The sequence below is a fragment of the Rhinolophus sinicus genome, linkage group LG09 (assembly GCF_036562045.2).
Source record: "Rhinolophus sinicus isolate RSC01 linkage group LG09, ASM3656204v1, whole genome shotgun sequence".
NCBI classification, from domain to species: domain Eukaryota; kingdom Metazoa; phylum Chordata; class Mammalia; order Chiroptera; family Rhinolophidae; genus Rhinolophus; species Rhinolophus sinicus.
Genome location: NC_133758.1, coordinates 30,180,795 through 30,194,330, shown reverse-complemented (window position 1 = coordinate 30,194,330; position 13,536 = coordinate 30,180,795). Strand labels below are relative to the sequence as shown.

Genomic DNA, 13,536 nt, shown 5'->3' with positions numbered 1-13,536 from the left:
TGGCATGCCGCTTGCGGGGGTCAGCCCCCCGGGGGGTGTCCCCGCCCCGCCGCCACCGCCAGCCGGCTTGGCGCAGGGCTGCGTAAGCCGCGGGAGCCGTTCTGTCCTCTCGTTCCCTGCGGCAGGTCTGGTCGGTGGGGGCAGCCGGGCCTGGCTCAAGGGGGACGGAGGAGGGGAGGAGCCGGGGCAGGAGGAGATGGAGGGGCCCCGCCGGCCCCGCCCCTGCCCCGCCCCCCCGCGGCCGTAGCCTGGGCTGCAGCCCCGCGCGCCGGAGCCTGCGAGCCCGCGAGCCAGCAAGCGGCGGCGGCGGCGGCGGCGGCCTCCCCTGCTCGCAGTGACCCCGGCGTCCTATCCCGCGGGCCCGCCGATCCCGGGGCTCGCGCCCCTCGGAGCAGGGATGCATCATGGCCACGTTGGCTTGCCGGGTGCAGTTCTTGGACGACACAGACCCTTTCAACAGCACCAACTTCCCCGAGCCCAGCCGGCCGCCGCTGTTCACGTTCCGCGAGGACCTCGCGCTCGGCACCCAGCTGGCCGGGGTCCACCGGCTGCTGCGGGCGCCGCACAAGGTATGGCCTGGCGGGGCGGGCTGGGCCTCCCGGACGCAGCTCCTCCAGTGGGGCGCGCTAGGGTGGGGGCGCCGCGGGCAAGCTGGGCGGGGCGCAGCCCCCTGCGACAAGCTCCCAAAGGCAGACCTCCTCGCTCCCAGTTAGGCAGAGGGGCTCCGGGCACCCAGAGGCTGGCGCGGGATCTCCCGGGCGGGCGAGGAGGACAGCCCCGCGCTCTGTCCCGGAGCTTGGGACGGGCGGGGCTGAGCAGGTGCCGCGCCGGCCTGAAGCGGGATGGAGAAGATTCCCGGGCACCGCGCCGTTAGCTCGGTGGCGTGGGCGGGGTGGGGCTCGGACGCCGGCAGTCGGCCCCGGCACCCCGGCGGGTGCCGAGCCGGGCGCGGAAAGAACCAGGTCCTGGGATACTCAGGTCACTCGGAGGAGAGTCCTGAGCGACGCCCCGGACAAAACCTCACAGGCCCATGGGGTAGTTGCGGGCGGCCGCGCGACACTCGCGACAAAGCACGCTTCCTCGGGGACACTCCTCCTCCTCCCTCGGGGGGGCACCGCCTAGGACGCTGACTGCGCACGGTGATAACGTTCGGAGTAGTCAGTCCCTTTTTCTTAGGAGAAGCAGGTGGCCTTGGGAACCTTGGAGGAGCTGTCTCTGTGGGAGGAGGGGCGGGGGCGCGGAGGGGCGGCTCGCGCACAAAGCCTGAGCCTCGCAGCCTGAAATGAGTGTCCCCTGGGAAGAATGGCTTCTCAGTCCACCCGATAGAGTTTTCTTTTTAACCCTTTGCAGGAGGACAGGCATCTTGCAAAGTGTGTGTTGCAAAGAGCTGGGCATTGAAAGCTCACCATTTAGTTACCCGGGAGAACCCTTCCTCCCAATTAAACAGATTTAACAGCGGCTTGAAGAATTACTTCCGTGGTACATTTTTCCCCATAGGATCCATATCCAAGCTTGAAGATGATTTATTCTTTGAGGATCAACACTGACAAATGTTTGGAAGAGAGAACCCTTGATGCCCAAAAGAACAAAATTGATTCAAAAAATTCTTTAGATGTCTGTCTGTATGGTGTTCACCTGCCTTGGAAGTAGGGGGGGGGGTTGTGTGTGGAAACCCCTGAACTTGGGCAGTGGTGTTTTTCTTAGTCTATTAGTAATGTGTCAGTGCTTTCCCCTACTGCTTAATTGGTAAGCTGTTTTCAGGAATGGGGAATGAGGCAGTTGTATCTCATTCTGCTGGTGTTGGTGCAGGATGGATACACTCACCACTCCTGGGAACCTCTCTGGCCATATAGGTAAGTTGGCCTGGGAGATGGAGGGACAGAGTGATGTATTGTGGATTCAGCTTATCGGAGGCACTGTTGTGAGTTATTTGGTTCTTCTCAATCAGTGGATTCAGCTAAAAGTTTTCAAAGGGCTTCCTCAGCATCATATTCCATTCATTATGCTCTCTGATTACAGTGATCTTTTCTTGAAACCACAGAAGACATAATTGTGGCCCTATGACCTTGAAGTGGTTTTCTTGGATTTCAAACCCTATATACATGGTTGACCTTTCAAGCTGGGAGCTGAAATACAGTTTTATGTTTTCATGGAATAGCTTCATAGTCTTGACCTAGTGTTCCTGGTCAGGTAGGAGGAAATCCCAATGCTCCAGCATCGCTCCACTGAGACTGGAAGCCACCGCACAGCAGTTGCACTGGCTCACAGAACTTTCTGAGTTGTCCCTTGTGGAATAAACAGAACCAGAAGGTATCCCACAGAGACCCTTGACCCCCTGTCTTGGGAGCCAGCCAGCTTAAGTCTCTGAGTCTTTTGCCCAAAGACCCCTGCAATGTATTCAGATGTTTTTACATCTAGAGCTGATTGAGTGGCTGATTCTGTTAGCCAGAGTTCTATAAAGCAGAATTCAGGGCATTTATATGCCTATATGCACTTTTATCTTTTAAAATGCTGGTAAAGTTCCAGCAGGAACTCTTAAAATTGGATGACCCACCTGTTACAGAAAGAGCTAACATGTTTTGAGTACTTGGCATGTAGGTATGTGTTCTACCAGGGATGTCAATGCATGGTCTTATTTAATACTACACATGTGTGTATATTGGAGACTTTTATGATCCCTGTTTTACAGATAAGGAAGCTGAGGCAGAGAGTGATTAAGTAACCTAGTTTCTCTGCTAGGAATGAGGAGCCGAGATTCAAACCAGGTCTGTGGGGTTCGAGACCCCAGTGCTGTTCTGCTCCCAAGACCAGCTGTGTGGTGTGGGAAGAAGCCACACCATTTGGGGCTTCTGTTCCATTGACTTAGGGAGTTCACCAAATCACCTTCCTGTGCCAGGTACTGTTTAACCTGGGGCAGGTGAATGTTACAAGCATGAGTAAGAGTCTTGAGGCAGAATTCCTGGCCTGGTAGAGTTCCCATTCAGAGATGGGAACAAATACTTACCAAGCCTGCTGTGAATTAGCAAATGGTGAAGGAGCGGGCAAGTTGTTACCCAGGCCCCTGGCGTGGATAAGGCTTCCCAGGGTCGCAGGGAAAACTTCTCCCAGGTCGCGTTGAGCCCAGCCTGGCAAGAGGAGGAGTTTCTGGGGATAGAGGCATTCTGGGTGGTAGAAAGAAAGAAGAAGCATGACTGTGGAACATGCAGACACTCTCAGTGTTCCCAGCCATCCTGCATATTCAAATCGCTGGGGAGTAAAATTTTGCTTAGAGTAGATTGGCACATACACAAAAGTGTGCAGGGCGTAAGTGAGCAGCTGGATGAATTTTCACTAAGTGAACACACTAAGTATAACCAGCCCCTGGAAGGCCTCAGCAGAGGGTCCTAATCTGTAAACCTCCCTAGGGTTTTCCCTGTGCTGGGGACCTTTGAACTGGATAACCACTCAGGTCCTTCCAGCCCAAACCTGAGTCTATGTATCTTCTCTTAACCGGATGATATATTAATGTCTGCTGACTCCATTAGAAGTTAGTTATTCATTTAACTAAACCATTGTGTTGGACAAAAACAATATATTGCACTTATTATGCTGTACTTCTCTTTTTCAAACTGCTAGATTAGAAACCCTTCCCCCTCTCCCCCTCGCTTTTCATAGTAGTTCCAGGTAAGATTAAATAAATGCTTAGTTTGATAACAAAAAGGTCAAAACAGGTGCTGTATTCTCACTGGGAAGATGCTCATTTTGGTGGTTCTATGTTTTGTCTGGACTAGGTGTGTCCTTTTGTTTTCAAATGCTGTATAAACAGATGTTTATTTATGGTGTAGTGTAAAAAAAATGTAATTATAGGACGTCTAATGTAGAAAAAACTATGCAGTAGAATTAAAAGCTTAAATGTGTCTGGATTGATTGACGCTAAAGGCCAAGGCTTTAAGGTTTCATGTTTCGTTTTGAGAGACACACTGGAATTGTAGAATGTTTTTACAAAGAAAATGATAACTAGCTTACGTGTCAAAATGGCAATAATGACTCGTAATTTAATTCAGGAAATGTTTTGGTGCCTGCTGTGGACGAGAGAGTGGAGTAATACTAACTGCTGTGTCCTAGATGCCTGCCTGAGCCAAGCACTGTCCTAGACACACATCACCTCACCATGCCCATGACCTCCCCATGGGTCAGGTACCATTTTTGTTGCATCTCACAGTAGAAGAGGCCCAGAGCAGAAGGGGGTCAGCTGATCATGGGTTGAGAAGATCCCAAGTTGGCGTTTGATACCAAGTGTGCGTTCTTAATGACTCCACTTTTATGTCTTGAATGTCCGCCTTCCATTCTAGGCAGCCTGTCCACGTCCCAGAGTTCCATCCTTTGATTGGATTAGCTACGACTGTACCATGTTTTCATTCCTTCTCACTGCCTTTGTCATTGTGGTTACCTTGCTGCCTCAGCTATCGCACCTGTAAAATAGCTGACTGCAGTGGGCTGGCCATCACCTGGGCTCTTACTAGAAGATGCACTCAGGCCTCCCTCCTCCCTTGCTGAATCAGAATGTGCATTTTCCCAAGATGCCTTGGTGATTCCTGTGCACATGACAGTCTAACATCTTGGATCAGAGGTCATTTAAGTCAGGCTGTCAGTATGTGGGGGTTGTCACCATCTCCCCTGTTCGAAGGTAACTTTCTTGAGGGTGAAGACCTCGGCGTCCAGTTCTCCAGGAAGCTGAGTAGTGCTCAGATGGAGTGTGCACTAACTTGATTGATCAGTGTTAGTTTTAGAACACAAATCCACTGGTATTATTGCTGTAATGAATTTCCACTTTAATCCTCTTAAGGGACACATCTGTTTGCTACATTGCATTAAGATTTTTAAAAGATGAGATCATTAGTAAAGTGTGTTGTGTCACATAGCATCTTAGGACAAAACTTAAAGAATGTTGTATGAACTACTAAGAGTGTCTCTGTGCAAGCTGAATTGAATCTGACTCTATGTAATTAGCTCAGTTGGTTGGAGCTGTGCTATTGAGATCAGGATCATGGGATTGAACCCTTTATGGGTCAGTTGGCTTTGCGTCATGCACGGCCACAGACCGCACTGGTAACCCAGCCACATGTCCAGCAGGTGCTGTCATGGCTCCGTGAAAGGATTTAGGTTGGAATGGGCTGGTGGAGATCTTTGGGGGAAAAGGGCTAACATAGGAGTTTGTGCTGGCCACTGCACTGTACGCCTCCCACGCCTAACGTCATTTATACTCACAACAACTCGAGCAGACAGACAATCGTGTCCCCAGTTAATAGATGAGGAAACAGACACCGGGAGGTTAAGCAGGTTATCTGAGGCCACACTGCTTTTACGTGAAGGAGCTGGAATTTAAGATCGAGTCTTTTTTTACTCCAAAGCCTGTAGCCAACTGTGTCCCATTATTAGAAAACCAGCAGAGCCCATGCTCTGTGTGCAGGAGGAGGTGTGTGGAGGGGGCGGGGGGCTGACTGCATGGCCTTTCCAAGGGACTGCCCATCGCAAGGCTGTGACTGAAATGGCTGTGCTCTGGTTAAGTCTCACCAGTGTTGAAGTTGTACGAGTCTGTGCCTTTTGTCCTCGAGTCCCGCCTGTGTCCCTCCAGAAAACATCAGAACTGTCTTCGCTCTCCCCCTCCAGACTCTGAAATGTTAATTCTTAATGGGGGCAGATTTAACACTGATTCCCATGCTGAGGCCAATTCAGGAACACCCCTCCCCCAGCCTCCTCTCCCCTCCACCGGTTATTTCTCTAAAGATGAAACTTTGGAGTCCTTGGGAACTGTTCCGTCCTCAGAGGGAAGACAGTCACCACTCCTGGAAACTGCCACACCTCATCTCCAGAGGAAGCCTCTGTTGTCTGTGGCTGGCTGACTAACGTCCCTGATTTAAACCTGGCTTTCTAATCACATATCTGGTTTCCACTTCTGTGGGACATTTTCAGAGTCTTGGGTTTGTCAGCATCTGCTCTTTTACAGAGATGACCAGACTGCTTGTTGTTTTATTTTAGTTTTACTTTTTTTTTTTTTTTTTTTTAGCTGTTTTATTGGGAAGTGTTTCTGTGCCTTGTTCTGAACTAAGGAAGAAAGAATGGGGGAAATGAAGTTACAATGAATGTGACTTCACCGCAGGGATATAATCAGCAAAATCCAGATTGTGGGAAATCATAGTTTCTCCAACAAATAAATTGCAAAGACAAAACAGATGGAAGGAAACCTTAGAATAAAAAAGACTTAAGGGATCTATCAGAAAAAAAAAGATCTATCAACCAATTGTCATGTGTGGCTCTGATCGGATACTGATTTAAACAAACACATGGCAAATAAATATTTGAGATCAATGGGGAAGCTTGAATAGTGACTCTGATGTTAAAAATGATCAAAGTTAAATTAATAAAAATAAATTAATAAAGGTATTTGATAATAAAATTGTTAAAGTATGATAACAGTATGGTTATGTTTAAAGAAAAGTTAGTATTTTTCAGAGATACATACTGAAATATTTGCAGATGAAATTAGGTGATGTCTGGAATTTGCTTCAAAATAATCCTGGATGAGGGGCAAGTAGGTAGGTGACTGTACAGAGAGAAAAAGATAGAAAGTGGGTTAAGGCTGGATTATAAGACTGGATTATGGGTATATGAGGGGAAATTCATTATACTATTTTTTTTTTTTGTGGGGGCTAGGTTACTTTATTGAAAATATGACACCTGAAACCTAACTCAAAGTTGTAGACACTTACAAAGGCTTCTATAAATTATATCCCTCTCCATGGTACACAATTCCTTTTTTTTTCCTTTATACTAGTTTCTATGCTTTTGTACACGTTGAACTTTTTTTTAATAAAAGAGCTTAAAAAATTAGATTACGAGTTCCAGTGTTCCCTTTGGGATCAGAGTCCTTTCATTTGTGTCCTGAGCGTGTTTACTACCGGGGAGATGTTCAGTCATCAGCGAATTTGTTTGTTGTGCCTCCCCTGATATTTTTCTTCCCACTCTGATGGTCACGTTCTCCTTAGGATCTTTGAAAAACAAGCATAGGACATCAGTCTTTTAATGTTTAAGGGATCTTCCGAGGCTCAGCAGTTCCAGTGATGAAGTCAGCAATCATTAGTTATATCAACTGTCATGTAAAGGAAGTATTAAGGTAGAGGAGTGTCAGTTGATGCACCTAGATTTTTATCACTAAACCAAGATGTTGCTAAGACTAATTAATGATACCAATATAAAGGCAATCAGTTTCCCGGTGGCTATTGGAGCCTGTGACGTGGTCACACCAGGGTCTTGCCTGATTCCTAGTGAGCCAGCTCTGCCTCCATCTGCAGTATGCCTCAGGAGAACATCTCGGAATGCAATGAATGGCAGTGATGTTGTTTGTACATGAAAATGTAAGTTGATTATATACCTTGGCACTCTTACTCCGAGCCACTTTCGATTTCTATGGACAAATTAACCCATTTGTGGATTACCTATTGGGGAGGGAGAAGATAGCTCATTAAAAAAATTAAGTTACCATGTATCAGCAAAATTATATACCCAGAAGTTTATCTATTTTTAGAGCCACATAGTGACAAATGGAATGTACATTGTATCTATTTACAACTTGGGAACATACCTCCTTTTCACCACTTAGATTTGTAACTGAGAAATTAAATGTTAGACTCCAACGGAAAATGTTTAGGACTTAATGTTAGGGGAAAAAAAAATCTCAAAATTGTTGAACATATTGAAAAAAGAGAAAATGTTAAACAACTCGCAGTTCAATATAGAACAGTGCTCCCAGATTTGCAAAAAGGACCCAGACAAATGAGTTTGTTGATTCATTTGTTGCGGTGTCGTCAAATATTGTTAGCATTCTGGGAAAGAAGAAAACCCAGAAGACTTTTTGTTATTGATTAGGCTACTCTGACTCTTCCTGCACTGGTATTATGGCAGGGAAGAAATGCCAGGGTCTTAACCACAGGTCACAGGACAAGCCAAAGATATTTTGAAGTTCTCAGAATAGAAGATAAATGACACATCTGACTGGCTCATCTGATCCCAAGAGTTTTCATCACAAATGAGCTGATGGGCAAATGCTCCTGAATGGCTTACACTGACATGCTTAGAGCAGGTTGGAAACTGAGCAGTGGGTCCTCAGAGGAGAGAACGATGAAGAGGGTCCTTCTGGATCGTACACAGCACTGCAGCCATTCACTGTGGCTGCCTGACATGGCCATGGTTTTGACTAAGGAAGTTTATACCAATTACATTTTATACCACTTTGGTACACGTTTTCTTTTGTCTGTGATTTGAGTTCATCTCTCCAACCTTTCCCTCATTGTAGTTATTAATCCAGAGTCAATGGTGACACCCCTTACCACTCAGGAAAACATAAATGTGTGGTGGTACTGGGGTTGTGACACCTGGTTTAAACAAGCATCTCCCCCTTCTTTTTCTGTAGTTTTATTAGATGAAAGCAAAATTTAATATTGTTAAGTATGCTATACCCTGCAAACCTAGCTTTCAACCCTCGTAATCAGTGATGAGGAGACTTCTGTCTGGCCCTCTGGTTTTATCAGGCAGACTTCACGCAGCCTCAGGGAAAGCAGCTGACTGAGGACCAGAGGTCAGCAAGCTCCAGGTTGCAGGTAGTGTGGTGGGCTCCCTGCACAGCCTTCAGTGTTGCCCTGACCCACATTGTATCCCCAGCCTCGGGGGTGTGTTTTGGAGCCCTTTGCTTTGTTGTCTAGCAGAGTTTCGTGTGCTAACATCCCAGCATCTTACTGACTATAGTTTACACTAAGCCTTGATGTCTGGTGAGTGGATGTTCTCTCCTTGCCTTGGAACATAGCCCTTAACAGGAAAAAACCAAAAGTTTAGAGAGGACCAGAGCGGGTCCATTCAGTGGATTTTAATGTGGAGGAATAACCTGGGCAACAAGCCTGCATGATTGGCTAAAGAGGACAGGGAGAGTCACATCGTGTCACTCGTCTGCTCCAAACTTCCCTCAGCCCCCTGAGATTCCAGGTTGACTCCAAAGCCCTGAAGGGGCTGGCCCACTGCACCATGAGGGCAGGATTAGTTGCTTGGTTGGTTTTATGGTCTGTTTGGTTTACCGATGTAGCCCTAGAGCCTAGAACAGTATCTCACACATAGTGTGTGTACAGTAAATAGTATTTGAATGAGTGAATTATCGTAACTTTTAGAGTTGGAGGGAATGACAAGTGGTGTTCTCATCCAAGCTGTCTCCATGTGGAAGTCCCTTTTGGAAAGCCTCTGGTCAAGGATGTTCTAACTTCATGTATAATAGTGAGCAGTTGCCCCTTTCTTCAACTATGGCCTTTTCCATTTTGAACTGTATTTGTTAGAATTTATTCTTTATTTGTTCCTGATTTTCACTTGGAGAGGTGGATCCCCATATTCCCACAGATGGGGATGGAGGGGGGTCTGGACAATTAATTGATTGTCTGTGCCCAAAAGAAATAGGCTGGATAAACCAGAAAACCATGCTCCTAGGGTTTGGTAAGTGGAGTGACTTGTGACCTGCAGATAACATCTAGAGGGGCTTGCTAGATCAAACCTGTTACTTTTCCCTGTGGTGGCAGAAGTAAAAAGCTGCTTTCTTTTCATGTTAAAGCTGAGTAATATGGACTGCTTTTATTACTCAAATCAGTATATGCATATTGATACGTATATATCTGGTAACCCAAAGCATCTTCACACTTGCAGTTCCATTTAGCTGTGCACTTAAACTGTGTGTGTGGCACTAGGATGACATTGCTGGGGTGAGGTTACCATGAGCAAAGCTAGATTCAATGACAGAAAGGCCAGGAGGCAAGAGGTCTAACCTTATAAAACAAAGCATCTGTTCCTGTCATTGAAATTTGGAGACTACAGAAAGGCACACTGAAGAATATAAATCACTTTTCTCATCACCCAAAGGGAACCACTCTTAACACTTTACGTCTTACCAGAATTTGAATATCTATGCATATTAAAACATAACGTTCTATCTGAATATTTTCCTAAATCATTAAATATTCTTGGACATATCATCTGTAAGGACAGCATGGCAACCCAGTCTGTGCATGTCACACGGTCCAGGTAAACACTGCTCCTATGCTGTGTGAGGGAAGGGCTTCTACAGTGTTTCCTTGTCGCATGTTTGGTACTTAATAAATATTCATTAAATGAATACATGAATGAATGAGTCATTGGATGGTTAGGTAGTTTCCAATTAAAAAACTACAGCTAATGCTGTAATAGATATACTCGCAGAAAAAACAAACTGTGCTCATATCTGATCATTTCCTTAAAAACAATTCCTAGATGTTTAATTGCTGAGTAGAAGGGTAAAGAATTCATCTTGGATGAGAGCAATTTCCCCCGTTTTAAGCATAGGAGACGGTTGGAAAGATGGGCCAGTGTAGGGCCACATTGTGAGGCCCAGTCTGACCTCTTCCTTTCACATGCAGCTGGTGTTAGGGCTGCAAATGATGTTAGAATTCTGGGAATCCCACCAGGTGGTATTCAGAGAAGAGTGTTAAAACCCTGAATAAATTATGGGTATGTATCCCATTGCCTCTTCCTATTTTGAGAAGCAAAATCATGACTATTCTTTAAAAGTCAATGTAAAGTTAGAACGATTATATTTCATGCATGCAAGTAACAATATTATATTAGTAAGACGAAGATACATCTCAGTAGTTATTAATGCTGGGAGAAAACAGAGGCACTCAAACTGTAGATAGGACAGTCAGTGAGCCCCCTTCTTTCCAGAGACTTGGCAATACATACAAGTCATAAAAAATGATTATTTTTACCCAGTGACACCACTGATAAGAGTTATTTGAAGAGATTAATAAAAATGATAAAATGCTACATGTATAAATATATTTGAGGATTGTTTTAATAATGAAAAGCTAAAAACTCAGTGTCCAACAACAAAGGAGATATTAAGTATATTTGTATTTTATTATGGATAGAATATTGGGTAGCTATTAAAATAATTCACATCTCAGTCTGTTCAGGATACTAGAGAAAAATGCCATAGACTGGGGTGGTTAATGATAGACATTTATTTTTCACAATTCTGAAGCCTGGGAAATCCAAGGTTAAAGTGCCAGCAGATTCGGTTCTTGGTGAGGTCTGGCTTGCAGATGGCTACCTGCTTGCTGTGTTCTCACATGGCCGAGAGAGGAAGCTCTGATGGCTCTTCCTCTTCTTATACGGGCACTAATCCCATCATGGGGGCCCCATCTTCATGACCTCATCGAAACGTAATCACCTCTCAAAGGCCCCACCTCCTAATACCATGCACTGAGGGTTAGGGCTTTGACATATGAATTTTTTTGGAGGAAATAGACAGTTAGTCTATAACAACCCCCATGAATCATAAAGTTGTGTATATGGAAATGTATATAAGAAATGTCAAAAATGGAATGAGTAACAGCCTTCTCCCAGACCTGCGTCCCATCCCCCTTCTGCCTCTCATTCGTTAGAAAAGCCATGAGAACTGTGAGTCAGCCTCTGTTCCTGTGCACCCGTTGAGTCCTCCCCTTTTCGTTCCTAAGTCCCTCGGTGCTCATGTGGACGCCTGGCTCTGGCAGGATGACAGCTCTCTGACCCACCCCCCAACCGACTTCCCCTGACTTCTCTCTGCACTCTAGTGGTTCACCGTTATTTACAGGGTAAAATCCCCACTCTTCACAAGGACACTTAGTGCTCTCTGTGACCTGGCCTTTGGTCTGCCATTCCCGTGTGATCCCAACTGTCCTTCTGTCACTACCTTTCCTAAGGCCGGCCATGGTAACATGCTTGCAGTTCTCCTAACAGGCTGCTCTGGATGGTTGGTCAAGCTCTTACCTTTACCCGGACTGCCCCTCCAGCCCTCCAGCCGGGGCCGAGACCACGTCTAAGGGTCACCTCTGCTGAGCTTTCCCAGCCCGCCTCCAGACCTGTGTGGGCTGTGCTCTGTACACCCTCTCACCCATGACACCCTGGTTCTTATTTCATGCCATGTCACCATCTCCCCACTAGGTGTAAACCCCCAGTAGTAGGAAATGCATTTTAAGTTACCTTTCGGTTTAGCGTTCCTAGGGCTGTGCCTGATACATAATAAGCCCTAATAAATAATTTATGAATATTTGAAAAACTGTTACGTGCAACCAGTGCAGTATCTACTTATACACATGATGATTGCAGACCCTTAACCTCCATGAGATGATATCCTCAAACCTTTGTCAGATCCCTAACCTGTAGACATGATTTGGATGTTATAATTCCCCCCCCGACCCCCACCAAACTGCCAGTGAGCGAGGGAGAACCAACTCTTCAATATATCAAAGACTTGTTTTCTGGCCTTTTCTGCAAGGTCCATGCTAGGTCCTTGGACAGGAAGCCTCTGGATGGTAAGAAAGCTCTCTGTCCTGTCAGTGTCATTTCCTGTTGAGTTTGGAGGGGTGTACACCCCCCCCCGGGGCTCTCCTGGGTGGCGGTAGGTCTCCTCCATGGGGCAAGATGGGGACACACTGCCATGTGAGCCAGGTTTCTCCCCTTCCTTGTTGTTCTGAGACTTCTGCTCAGCCTTGTTCACTATTCCTGCCCATGCTGAGCTGCATGAGGGTGAGGAGAGTTGGGAGCTTGTATGAAGGGCAGAATCCCTGAGGCCAGGGTGGCAGCAACCTCTGTCACTAGTGGGAAATTCCAAGAGAAGGTGGTTCTGGGAGACTAGAGTGGTGCCTGCAGAGGCCAGCTGCCCTTTCTACACAAGGAGATGCAGCCCTTTGCCCACCTCAGAGACTCCGGGTAGATTTTACTTGACGTGACGGTGCTCACCTCCTGGAGAGTATCACCCCTTCACCTCATCAGATCATAGCTTCAGTTCACGAGAGTGCTTAGCTGGCTCCTGTCCACAGCTTCTGTAAGTCACCCACCGTCTGGCTTCTGCAGGACCTGGCAGTACCCGAGTGGCTGGTGTCTGTGCAGCCAGTGCCCAGAGGTGGGGAGAGGTTATCTTCCTGGGGTCTTCCATTCAAGTTCAACAGCACCGTGTGTCTGGGGGGTAGGGAAAGGAGAGCTATTGGGTACCCTGTCCAGAACAATAGTCAAGGATATGAGTGGTTTTTTGTTCCCAGAGCTGGGTGCATTTTTGTGGACAGTGATTCATCACTGAAAACGCCAGTAACAGAACCACGGCATGTCTGTGCAGTTTGCAAGGCACTGGGACATAGGTTCCCTGGCTGGTCCTCACACAACCCCGAAAGGGGGCAAGATGGGGCATTTAGGCCCCATCTCCAAGATGGAGATGTTTAGGACATGAAACATTAGTTTAGCAAACTAAAATTGGGTTGGTTTCATGAGTGCTGCACAGTAACTGCCCCACAAAGGGTGTCAGGGTAAGAACTCAGGGCCCCATCCTCTGACCTCCAGGCCCCAACTCTCTCCAATGAGGCTCCCTGCCTCAGTCTGTCAGAAATAAGCACAAGGAACATATAATAACACCCAGAGAAGTTTGTGAACACAGGGAACATTTCAGCTGAGTTCGTG

General features: G+C 46.7%; 1 protein-coding gene across 22 annotated transcripts in view; it reads left to right on the top strand.

Moving 5' to 3' along the window:
• The first annotated feature begins 256 nt into the window (after window positions 1-256).
• FHOD3 (formin homology 2 domain containing 3) overlaps window positions 257-13,536 on the top strand; it is a 433,462-nt gene continuing 420,182 nt past the window's right edge. For 10 of the 22 annotated variants that reach the window (XM_074340113.1, XM_074340109.1, XM_074340105.1 and 7 more), the window contains exon 1: window positions 258-569. In XM_074340113.1, coding sequence (XP_074196214.1) covers window positions 405-569 — 165 coding nt within the window. In that variant the 5' untranslated portion in view covers window positions 258-404. Of the gene's footprint in view, window positions 570-13,536 lie in introns of all 22 variants that reach the window. The other 12 variants (XM_074340121.1, XM_074340120.1, XM_074340119.1 and 9 more) reach the window with 2 other exon arrangements.